Source organism: Heteronotia binoei, chromosome 2 (assembly GCF_032191835.1).
Source record: "Heteronotia binoei isolate CCM8104 ecotype False Entrance Well chromosome 2, APGP_CSIRO_Hbin_v1, whole genome shotgun sequence".
Lineage (NCBI taxonomy): Eukaryota > Metazoa > Chordata > Lepidosauria > Squamata > Gekkonidae > Heteronotia > Heteronotia binoei.
Window position 1 is genome coordinate 98,771,476 of NC_083224.1, and position 12,576 is coordinate 98,784,051.

The 12,576-nt window shown below is 44.1% G+C and overlaps 1 protein-coding gene across 1 annotated transcript in view; it reads right to left on the reverse strand.

Moving 5' to 3' along the window:
* EIF2B3 (eukaryotic translation initiation factor 2B subunit gamma) overlaps nucleotides 1–12,576 on the reverse strand; it is a 209,080-nt gene that overhangs the window by 67,605 nt on the left and 128,899 nt on the right. Inside the window, exons 9-10 of the mRNA XM_060231736.1 lie at nucleotides 6,981–7,058; nucleotides 5,951–6,099 (exon numbers count right to left, since the gene is read on the reverse strand). Coding sequence (XP_060087719.1) covers nucleotides 5,951–6,099; nucleotides 6,981–7,058 — 227 coding nt within the window. The remainder of the gene's footprint in view (nucleotides 1–5,950; nucleotides 6,100–6,980; nucleotides 7,059–12,576) is intronic.

The window sequence follows — 12,576 nt, forward strand, 5'->3', positions numbered from 1 at the left end:
TATTCTGCAGAAACAAACACAGCTGGCAATCCAGCCTAAACTAATAAAAAACTATTGCCAGACACCTGTACCTAGATAAGGAAGATTCCTGGAGTACTTCCAGACTCTACGCCTAATGTTTCAGGGGAAATGCAATTCTATCTACAAGAAACTGTACACCTATTCATAGATCAGCTCCATCCCTGACTCACAGCATGCATCTCTTAGCTTCATTAAGTTTGTTTGTTCACCCTCATCTAGTCCTTCCCCAGATACCAGTTCAGCACTGTTACAGCTTATGTGGAATTGGATGGAAAGGAGATCTACAGCTGTGTATCATCAGCATACTGATGACACTTCACCCTAAATTTCTGAATAATCTCTCATGTAGATGTTGCAGCAAGGAATACATGAGAGAGCCTCATAACAGCCAACAGATCAATGGCTAATGGCCAAAGGGGAAGTAATACAAGTTATTTAAGACCATCTATTACAACCTACCCTCCAATAAGAACCAGAACAAACATAAAACAGTGCCTTCAAGGTTCCATCCTGGCCAGGTGGCTAAGAAAGCATGGTTAGTGGGATTGAATGCTATCAAAAGGTTCGGGACAGTCAACAGAGACACACTTCCTGTTAGTTGACTGGTGCAGATAACTGATCAGGGTGGTGCAGTCAAGAAACTTGCATGAAAAGAATATGGAAATCTCTCTCATCCAAAGATACTTGGAGTTGCAAGTCACCACCATATATTCTGAACATATCCTCAGATTGTACATATGAATGTGATACGAGAAGGCATGAAGAACATTCTCCATCTTTTAATTAAAATGGAGCTTGTTAAATCAAACAGCAAATTAATCATAGTGAGCTAGTGATATATCTGCTATTTTGTCTGGGGTGAGGTGGGAGAGATGTAAATGAACAGCATCATTGGATGGTATTACCAGACCTAACAAGAGAGGAAAGGTAGATTTTCTTCACTGCCATCCCCCAAAGCCCTTCAATCGGCTCTCCCTATGCTTGATGAGCTTTGACATGAGTCTTCTTTCACCATGTTCATAATTCTAGGGACAAGGTCCTCATGGTTACACTTCAGTCCAGGAGCCAATGCACTATAGTTGTCAGAGTAGTAGATTAGGGCTGGGGAGATCACCAACCTGCCATAAAGCTCAGTGGGTGACCTTGGGCCACTTACTGTCTTGCAACTTAATCTACCAAACAGGATTGTTCTGAGGGTGAAATGAAGGAAAAACCATGAAGCATGAGCACCTTGGAGGGATGACAGTCCCTTCATGACATATGACATTTACGCTACAAGCAAGGCAAGCTAAACAAAAGTTTTGAGTTGATTGCTGAGATTTCACGCACAATTTAGATTTATTCTAATGCTGGAAAGGTCAACCTGTGTCTGTAAATTAGGATCCAGCAAAACAGACAGTTAATGGGAAACTGGATATTTGGAATAAGTAAGAATATACTTAACATTGTACTAGGAGACTAGGATAAAATTCACAAAATATATAAAATTTCTTACCCTCTGAATAATTAGACTATGAAACTCACTGCTAAATGTGTGTGTGTGTGTGCGCGCATGTATGTACAACCTCTGTTCTTCCCGGTTAGCATCTGCTGTTGCTGTGTCCATCAGAGGAAGGAGAGGCAATAACTAAGGCACCCTACTTCCATCCACCATCATCAGATCTGGAGCCAAGAGCCTGTTCCCCAACCACCTTTTTATTCTGTTTTAATTTATATTCATGTTGGTTTTGAAGCACAGTAATTTATATTCATGTTGGTTTTGAAGCACAGCAAGATACTTAGGGGGGATGTGAAATGGTATGGTATAGCTCGATGTCATCAGATCTTGGAAGCTAAGCAGGGTCAGAACTTGGCTGGGGCCACTACGGAAGACTCTGCAGAGGAAGACAATGCCAAACCACTTCTGCTTCTTGCTTGCCTTGAATGCCTCTTGCTAGGACTGCCATAAATTGGTTGAGACTTGACAGCACATATGTACATAAGCTACTCAAAGTGCCAATTTTGGCTGAAAAGCAGGAGACAAACATAGAGTCAGTTTTATAAAAGGACTTAGTTCTGTTGCAGTCGAAGCATCTAAACAGCGCCACTCTTTTTCCTGGGGATGTTTAGGATTTAGGACAGAACAAAAGGAGAATCAGATCTTATGACTTATGAAAGGAAGAGGTGACCTTTGGAACAAATGCCAGATTTGGACGGAGCATTACCCCGTCATTAGGAAAGACAGAGTTTTTTGTCCCCTGAGAGAGCTCTGAGTTTAGACATCATCCTAACTGAGGTGATTCCCACTAGAAAGATGGTCTGAAAGGTGAGCTCTTTGAGAAGTTAGATGGACATTGGTTCAAACGGGTCCTGTGAGAGGGGCTGATTCCGCACTCACCTTGGTCCAGGGCAGGCTTCCATTTCCGTGCAGAGCAAGCTGGCGATTTCGTACCAGTTGCTCCGTGCCACCATTTTATGCGGGGCAAACCCGTGATTTGTCCCGCTGCAGTGTAAACCTGTTTTTTTCAGGTTTACACTGCAGCGGGGCAAATCGTGGGTTTGCCCTGTGCAAAATGGCGGCATGGAGCAAATGGTGCGAACTTGCCAGCTTGCTCCGTGCGGAAATGGACTCCTGCCCTGGACCAAGGTGAGTGCAGAATCAGCCAGGGTTTTGAGCACTGTATTCAGGCGCCAGGAAGGGAAGCAGTGAGCCTGAGGGGGATTAATCCTCGAGAAACCTCCTAACATGAGGATGATGATGATGAGAAAAAACCATCACCCCTTCTTAATTTCCCTGATTGCAGAAATGACCGCCACTTGTATTTTCAGGGTGCTAGTACTAAAATTTTAATCCAAACCTTCTTGTAAGAAGGAAAGGAGATCTCCCACCTTGGTGGAGAAAGGCTCTAACCTTTGATTGGAGCACCATGTCTGAAAAACCTGCCAAGTGTTACTGTATACTCCAAGGGTGGCCAACAGCAGCTCTCCAGATTTTTGCCTACAACTCTCATCAGCCCCAGCCAGCATGGCCAATGGCTGGGGCTGATGGGAGTTGTAGGCAAAAAACATCTGGAGAGCTACCATTGGCCATCCCTGGTATACTCTATTAGTAGAACCTTTTCTAGAGGCTATAAGCATATCTGTGTCCTAATTCTTTAAATTGCCAGCACTCAGCTTCCAGGCTATGAGGCTTAGATCTTGGGCTGGGGATGAGTGAGGGACCCCTGCAGAAGGTCCAGGGAACTTGACTAACCAGAACTGTCTGCTGGCTATTATACCCTGAAAAAGTAGGAGGAATATTTCAAGTGGGCAAGTCTGAAACCACAAAACAACATCCTGACAAGACATCAGCATCCCCTAGAGCCTTGCTAGGGTCATTACCTCTGCTTGGGGCCTCTGAGTGATTTCCTGGAAAGCCAGAAACTTCTCCTGTCTTTCTTGGGATAGGAAAACTTTGTCTAGAGGTGTGTTTATTGTGATTCCAGAGGAAGGACCCTTTGAGCTAGAGACAAGCAAATTTTCTCCCTGTTTATGATGAACCCATAGACTTGTAAGCAAGAGACCATTTGTTGTACAAACACTATCCCTTGTTGTTAAGAGGAAGACCTGATTAGAATGTTGTCTAGATACGAGAAGATGGAGACAACCTGGGTTCTCAGATGTACCACCAGCAAGAACACTTCGTGAACACTCTTAGAGTCTTCTTGAGACCTCAGGGAAGTACTCGGTACTGGAAATGAAGCACGTTGTAGGAAAAGCGCAGGAGCCTCTGATGTGAGTCCCAAATTGGGATGTTTAAGTAGGCCTATAACAGATCTATTGATGCCAGAAAGTCCCCCTTCCAAATAAATGAGACAATGGATTTGAGGATTTCCATCAGGAACTTCTAATTCTCTAGTTTAGCCATTTCAGACCTAAATGGCTCTTACATCCTCATTCTTTTTTAGGACTGAGTAAACTCCCAAGGTCTTTTGGGGCTCCAGTATTGGTTCTATCGCACCAATGTTGAGGAGATGCTGACACCTTAAGTAGAAGATGTTTCTTTGGACAATGATTTCTTATGACTTGCAGGAATCTGTTGGAGGGCATGGTGCTCAATTACAGAGAACATTTAAAACGATATCCAGAATGCACCTGTCGCCAACTGTTAACTCCCATTCAGTGCTGGCTCTTGGGCAAATAGCGCCCTAAACAGGCAGCCCCATCGGGCGCACTCTGCTCACCCCCTGCCGCACTCCACTTGCCCCCTGCTGCCAGCCGTCTCTGGCCCCCCACTGCAATCCGCTCGCCCCCGTCGTGCTCCTCTTGCCCCCCACTGCTGCCAGCCTCCTCTGGCCCGCTGCCGCCATGTTCCGCTCACCCCCTACTGCCGTGCTGCACTTGCTCACCCCCCCCCCCCCGCTTACTGTGACTAAAACAGCCCTACAGGCTTCTCGCAGACGGCGCCTGTGCATTTAACCAAATGCACAGGTGTGGGCTGCTAGAAGCCAGTAGGGCTGTAGTTGCGGCGAGCCGTGTGTGTGTGAGTGGAGTGCGTCAGCAGCGGGGCAAGTGGAGAACGGCGGCGGCGGGCTGGAGGAGGTTGGCGGCAGCCAGGGGAGTGGGAGACAAACTAGCCGGTTGCCTTGGGCACTGGGGGAGGGGGAGTCGAATTTGGCACCCCTGCCTCTTGGTGCCCTAGGCAACCGCCTAGTTTGCCTAGTGGGCGAGCCGACCCTGCTCCCGTTCTGCTGTGAAAAGTTGAAGACGTCCTCCTGTTTTTGGTGGATCTAAGCCCCTGTAGTAGTCATGCTGAAGAGTTCTTTTTGGGGCCCTGTGTATTCAGGCCTATCGGTCTGTGAAAGGAGGAACTAATGCCACTGGGTTGTTTGGGCTGCCATTTCCCTTTGGCAGGTCTCAATTGTTGGAATCTAGAGGTTTGTTTGGGTTCACAAAAAGAAGAGAAACATTTCTCGGGCTTATGATCTTTCTTGCATGAAGGCAAAGACCTCTGTCTCTTGACAGGAATAGCTTTGGAAATGGCTTCTCCCTATACTTTTTCCCCTTACTAGAAGCTAGGAGGTTGGCCTGGGCATTATCCCCTAAAAGGTCCAGATTAGGGGTTCCAGTCAGATCTGAACCATGTTGGGAACCGTGAGCATGGCACACGCGCTGCCATTTCTCAACTTTTTTGGGGGAAGGGAACAAATTAAAAAACCCACCCTGCGGCTTTTAGAACAAGAGCCTCTTCGCCTTTCTGGAATTCAAAGAGTGACTGGAGGACTGGACAAACTATGAAGGCTGCAGCTTAAATAATGCGGCCAGTCTGGCAGGCTCCTGGAGGCTGCAGGGAGGGCCATAGTGCTCCTGTAGCTACAACTGCTGATGCTCCACCAAATGCAGGCGCAACTGGGGAAGATCTTACCCCAAAAGATGGAGACCCTGCAGGTAAGGAAATCTTCTGGACAGAAGTGTGTGGGAGGATGTCTCGCTGCGGCAATATTCACACCCTTCAGCTCCCTTTTCCCAACTTCCAAAAAGGCTTAAGAGTGGGGGGGGGAGCAGAAATCTCCTGGGGGAAAGGTTCCTTAGCTGCCACCCAAGAAAGGGGCGGGGAGAGAAAGGGAGAAAAAAAATAAAGGGAAAGGGAAGGTAAAGAAAAAAACACAAGGATTCTATAGAATTGCGATGCAGTCAGCAAATTCTATCTGCCTTGTAGTATAACCAGTATAAGGCTGGGGTCTGGGAGCGAAACCCCTCCCCTCCAGGAATTGCATACAGTTCAGTGACTCTGTCTGCCTCCAGGGAGGAGCTTCTTCCCAGATGTAGAGATTGCCCCACCCCAACCACTGGAGAAACAGGTTTCATCCTAGATCAAATATGCCTACAATAGTCTTCTATCAGCCTTCTATGATGTAAAAAACCCCACATGTATATATGCAAACCACATAGATTTTGAGAGAAGACCTACCCCTCCTCAATTCTGGCAGAGTTCATGATGATGCAGTTAGTGATTTTAACTTTGTCTTTAATCATGCATGAGGAGCCAATGATAGAATGTTTGATTGCAGTCTTTTCTCCGCACTGAGTAGATGCACCCACGATGCTATCAGAACCAACCTACAGTGGAACAGAAAAACAGTCAGATTGGAAGAATTTAAAGAAGCCCCCCAGCTGCCTTTTCCTGTTATTTTTGTATAGCAGACATATGAGTACAGAGCAGGTGAGTCAAATCCAAGTAAATTCAAATGAACACTGAAAGGGCAGAGTTAAGGAGAGATCCTGAGGGCTGAACTAGGCATGTGAACAAAGGCAGAGCTTTGATCGCTGGGGAAACAACCAGATGTGCTATTTGTCTCATCTTCTATTACAACCAGGGTTTTTTCTTTTTGGTAGAAAAAGCACAGAAGGAACTCATTTGTATATTAGTCTACACCCCCTGACACCAAGCCAGCTGGAACTGGGCTCCTGTGCGTTCCTGCTCAGAAAAAACAACCACAAAGCATCAAAAGCTTCAAGAGTTTCTCTATACAAGCAGTGTCTTCTTTGTCCTCTTCTGGACTGTTTGTCAAAAAGTAAGTTCTGGGGCACTGAAGAGAGCTGGGGAGCTTTTGCATTATAGCTGCCATGCAGAGGCCATGGCATTCAAATGGACGAAATGTTTGGCAACAATCATAAAGGAGAATATGGGAAGAGACAGAACTCCATCCTACTGTAACTCCAGTCTATCCTACTGTAAATGGTAATCTCTTCCATTAGACTATGGCAGTTGGGTGAAAATGCTTATCTCACAATCTACAAAAACGGAAATGCATTTCAAGTCCATCTGCCCAATGCATGAGAAACACAGTGGGAGGAAATCTGTTTTGTCCAAGCAATGCACCAACAGCTTTCATTTTATTATGCAAATTCTTAATAAGACAGTCACAATAAAAACAAAGTGCAAGGCACCCAGTGTAAATTTGTCTTTCCACCTTGTATGTGAAGAAGTTAATACTTACCAGGTATTTGTCCATTATTTGTGCAGTGCTGTGAACTAGAGGTTCTTCTGGACAAAGTAAAGGCAGCATTTTAGGAACCTGGAAGATGAAATCCCACGTAACTAAATTACAGTGATCCTCAATTCATTGGCCCTAACATTGAAATTAATTATCATCAACAGGTGACCAAAGAAGACAGAGAATTAAATTATACTGGTTAATATAAGGCAATCACTGTATACCAGTTAGTCCATGTTGGACCATCCTGTATCTGAAAAAGTGTGTACGCACTTACACCCAGAATTAAACTTTGTTGGTGCCACTGATCTCACACTTGCTCTACCCTTTAATAAACTGCAATCAAGCACATTTCAGGAGATTCTGCAAGACAACAATTAGGCGGCTTTCCATACATAACCTGCATACTGTTCAACTGCACATACCCTAAATATACATTACAAGTAAGAGACTATATGACTAAAGTGCTGTGATAAACCTGGATTCAGATCTTAGCTCACAGTCAAACTATACTTGGTGGGCAGTTCCAGGACCATTCTTCACAATATTTGTTTCATATTGCAATTGTGAATGCCAGAAATCAGAAGCAGGTGACAACCTGTTTACCTCTTTCCCTTTTGGCTGTTTATATGTATTTATGTATATATGTATTTGTTTATATGTCAATATTGTACCACATATTTGTGACTGAAAGCATATGGGGCCCCCACATCTTTCCAGGCGGACAGAAAATCAATGTGGGGTGCAGTGATTTAAGACAGAAAAATTGTAGGAACGCACTAAAATAGTCCTTTCCCCTAACAGTTTTCCCCTCTTGATTTCTGCCTTTCTTAGTATTTTTTCACTTAAAAAAATTGGACAGAAGTACCACAGCATTGTCCATCACATGTAATTTGACTCTCAGTCCTAAACTCAGAATAACTAAGCTCTATATTTCACCCTCTGTTCCCCAACAGTAAAATGTAAGCAACTGTCTATTTAATTTAATGCATTTAATGTAATGTAATGTTATTATGCTTTCCATAATGGCACCCAGTGGCAGAACTTTGCTCATGAACTAGGATAGATACATTCTGAACAAAACTTCTCACATCAGAAACAGTAGAAGATTTAAAAGGAGAAAACAGAAAGCAAAAAATGAACATCTTTTAGCAGAAATGTAAGTTTTAAAAAAATGCATCAGTATATCACAAATAAGCACTCTCTTTAAAGACTCACTGAGTTTTGCTGTGGTGTTTTCTCTCAGCATAGTTTTCTTGGTAATGTTACCATCCCAGAAAGTTAAACATTGAAGGAATATCTTCTCTGACCACTAAGATCTTTCTGAGAATTTACAGATTAGTTGGGATTATCCACCTTGATGCAAACACATTTTCCATACTGACTCTAAATGCTTCAAATATTTAGGTATTTTTTGAAAAGGAGAAGACAGAAAACCCACCATTTTTTACTAGCTCAACCTTGTAACTTTTTTGTACAGTTGTAGCTTGTCAAATCCATCTCATGGATTGCTGCCTTGTCATGGCGAGAGGGCTTGCGTGGTTCAATGAGGCTGTGGGCTATGCTATGCAGCGTCACCCAAGATGGACGGGCCACAGCTGAGAATCCAGACTAAATGTGATCCACTGGAGAAGGAAATGGCAAACTACTCCAGTATCCTTGCCAAGAAAACCCCATGAACAGAAACAAAAGGCTAAAAGATATGGTGCTGGAAGATGAGCCCCTCAGGCCAGAAGGTGCCCAATATGCTACTGGGGAAGAGCTGAAAGGATGCTCAGCTGTGGATGTGTCTGATGGTGAAAGAACAGTCCGATAATGCAAAAAACAATACTGCATCAGAACGTGGAATGTAAGATCTATGAATCAAGGTAAGCTAGATGTGGTCAAACAAGAGATGGCAAGACTGAACATCGACATCTTGGGAATCAGTGAACTAAAATGGAAGGGAATGGGTGAATTCAACTCAGAGGATCACTACATCTATTACTGTGGCCAAGTGTCCCATAGACGAAATGGTGTTGCCTTTATAGTTAACAAGAGAGTGAGGAAGGCAGTAATAGAATACAATCTCCAAAATGACAGAATGATCTCGGTCCATATCCAAGGTAAATCATTCAATATCACAGTAATCCAAGTCTATGCCCCAACCACTGATGCAGAAGAGGCTGAATGGACCAGTTCTATGAAGATCTACAACACCTTCTAGAATTAACACCAAAAAAAGATGTCCTCATCATCATAGGGGACTGGAATGCCAAAGCAGGAAGTCAAAAGGCGACCGAAACAACTGACAAGTTTGGCCTTGGAGAACAAAATGAAGACGGGCAAAGGCTAGTAGAGTTTTGTCAAGAGAACAAGCTGGTCATAGCAAACACCCTTTTCCAAAAACCTAAAAGGCGACTCTACATGTGGACATCACCTGATGGGCAACACAGAAATCAGATTGATTATATACTCTGCAGTCAAAGATGGAGAAGCTCCTCACAGTCGGCAAAAACAAGATCTGTGGCTCAGATCATGAGCAACTCATCGCAAAATTCAGGCTTAAACTGAAGAAAACTGGGGAAGCCATTAGGCCATTCAGGTTTGACCTTGATCACATCCCTTATGAATATACAGGGAGGTGAAGAATAGGTTTGAGGAACTAGAGTTGATAGACAGAGTGCCTGAAGAACTATGGACGGAGGTTCATTACACTGTACAGAAGGCAGCAATTAGTACCATCCCAAAGAAAAAGAAATGCAAGAAAGCAAAGTGGCTGTCTGATGAGGCTTTACAAATAGCTGAGGAAAGAAGGAAAGCGAAAAGGCAAAGGTGAAAAGGAAAGATTCACCCAACTGAATGCAGATTTCCAGAGAACAGCAAGGAGAGATAAGGAGGCCTTCCTGAAGGGACAATGCAAAGCAATAGAGGAAAATAATAGAATGAGAAGGACAAGAGATCTATTCAGGAAAATTGGAGAAACCAAGGGTAAGTTTCATGCAAAGATGACTATGATAAAGGACAAAAATGGTAGGGACCTAACAGAAGAAGAGATCAGGAAGAGGTGGCAAGAATACACAGAAGAATTATACAAGAAGGATCTCAATGTCCCGGACAACCATGACAGTGAAATTGCTGACCTTGAGCCAGGCATCCTGGAGTGTGAAGTCAAATGGGTTTTAGAAGCATTACTAACAACAAAGCGAGCGGAGATGATGGTATCCCAATTCAGCTATTCAAAGTCCTAAAAGATGATGCTGTTAAAGTGACGCACGCATTATGTCAACAAATTTGGAAAACACAACAGTGGCCACAGGATTGGAAAAGATCAGTTTATATTCCAATCCCAAAGAAGGGTAATGCCAAGGAATGTTCAAACTATCGCACTATTGCACTCATTTCACATGTCAGTAAGGTCATGTTAAAGATCCTACAAGCTAGGCTTCAGCAGTATGTAGATCGGGAACTACCAGAAGTTCAAGCTGGATTTCAGAGAGGTAGAGGAACTAAAGATCAAATTGCCAACCTTCGATGGATTATGGAGAAAGCATGGGAGTATCAGAAACGTCTATTTCTGCTTCATTGACTATGCTAAAGCCTTTGATTGTGTGGATCACAACAAACTGTGGCAAGTCCTTAAAGAGATGGGAGTACCAGACCACCTCATATGTCTCCTGAGAAACCTGTATAAGGGTCAAGAAGCAACAGTCAGAACAGGATATGGAACAACTGATTGGTTTAGAATAGGAAAAGGAGTTCAACAAGGATGTATATTGTCACCCTGCTTATTTAATTTATATGCAGAGTACATCCTGTGGAATGCTGGCCTGGATGAAGCAGAAGCCGGAATTAAGATTGCCAGGAAAAACATCGTCAGATATGCAGATGACACTATTCTAATGGCAGAAAGTGAGGAGGACCTAAAGAACCTCTTATTGAGGATGAAACAGGAGAGCTCAAAAGTAGCCTTGAAACTTAACATCAAAAAAACTAAGATCATGGCATCTGGCCCCATCACACCTTGGCAAATAGAAGGGGAAGACATGGACATAGTGACAGACTTCACATTTCTGGGATCCAAGATCACTGCAGATGGTGACTGTAGCCATGAAATTAAAAGACGTTTGCTCCTTGGGAGGATAGCTGTGGCGAACCTGGGCAGTATAATAAAAAGTAGAGCCATCACCCTGCCAACAAAAGTCCGTGTAGTCAAAGCGATGGTATTTCCAGTAGTAATGTATGGCTGTGAGAGCTGGACCATAAGGAAGGCCGAGCGCAGAAGAACAGATGCTTTTGAGATGTGGTGCCGGAGAAGACTCTTGAGAGTCCCTTGGACTGCGAGAAGATCAAATCAGTCAGTCCTAAGGGAAATAAACCCAGACTGTTCACTGGAAGGTCAGATGCTGAAGCTCAAATACTTTGGCCACCAAATGAGAAGGGAGCACTCCCTGGAGAAGATCCTGATGCTAGGAAAGACAGAAGGCAAAAGAAGAAGGGGACAACAAAAGATGAGATGGCTGGACAGTGTTACTGATGTAACAAACATGAATTTGAGCAGACTTCGGAGGATGGTGGAAGACAGGAGGGCCTGGCGTGACTTTGTCCATGGGGTCGCAAAGAGTCAGACTCGACTGTGTGACTGAACAACAAAAGCTTTTCAAATACACACACTCACTTGTCGCAGCAAGTGCTGCTTCCCTTTATAATCCTTATGTTGTAATCCTTGCCAAAAATAAGTTCTTCTGTCTGTCCTTTATCAAGTTACTAGGAATAAGGCCTGTTGTGAGGAAAAATACAATGGACTCTAGGGCAAGTATCCCCCTACCCTTGCTATCTTCCCTCGCACTCACCCACCCAAAGGAAGGCATTCACTCCCCCCCCTCGGTATCTTCCCACCCTCCAACTTCCCACCCCACTCCCTCCAATTACTGCACCCCCAACAACCTTTCTCTCAACTACCCCCACGTTCTTGGCACTCCACTACTTCCCCCATCCATAACATTCACTCACCCGCACCGTTGCTGTTTGCCCACCCACCAACCCTTGGCCTTCACTCATCCCCACCCTTGCTGTCTTCCCACCTACCCTGCAGATGAAACAGATGCTGGCTCCCCCCACCCCCAACATGGGTGTGTGTCCCCATGTCTGTGGTGGCTCAAAGTCCTGAAAGAGGTCCAGAATGGAGATAAGAATAATTATGGAGGGTGCAGGGGGAGGGGCATGATGTCAATCACACAGATACTGAAGCTCAGCATTCCTTTTGTAATGCAGTGTTGCTGTTTTTTCCTGTCATATTCAGCCTTGCAGCATTTAGCATCAGCATAAGCCTGTGGTGTGATTGGGTTTTTTTGGCCTGACATGGTTGTGTTACGGTATACCATAGAGTCTATCAGAGGTGTCAAACTCATTTGACACCTGAGCCACTTGTGGGAAGGGCGGGATATAAATCCTAAATACATAAAATAAAAATAAATAATTTGTTATGAGGGCTGGATCTGACATAAATAAAAATTTGTTGGGCTGGGCCCTGCGTGCCGTAAAATGCAACATGTGGTACCAGAAATATAAACTTTATAAAGGTGGTTTCAAATGTCCAATAGCAATAACAGGTGAATGA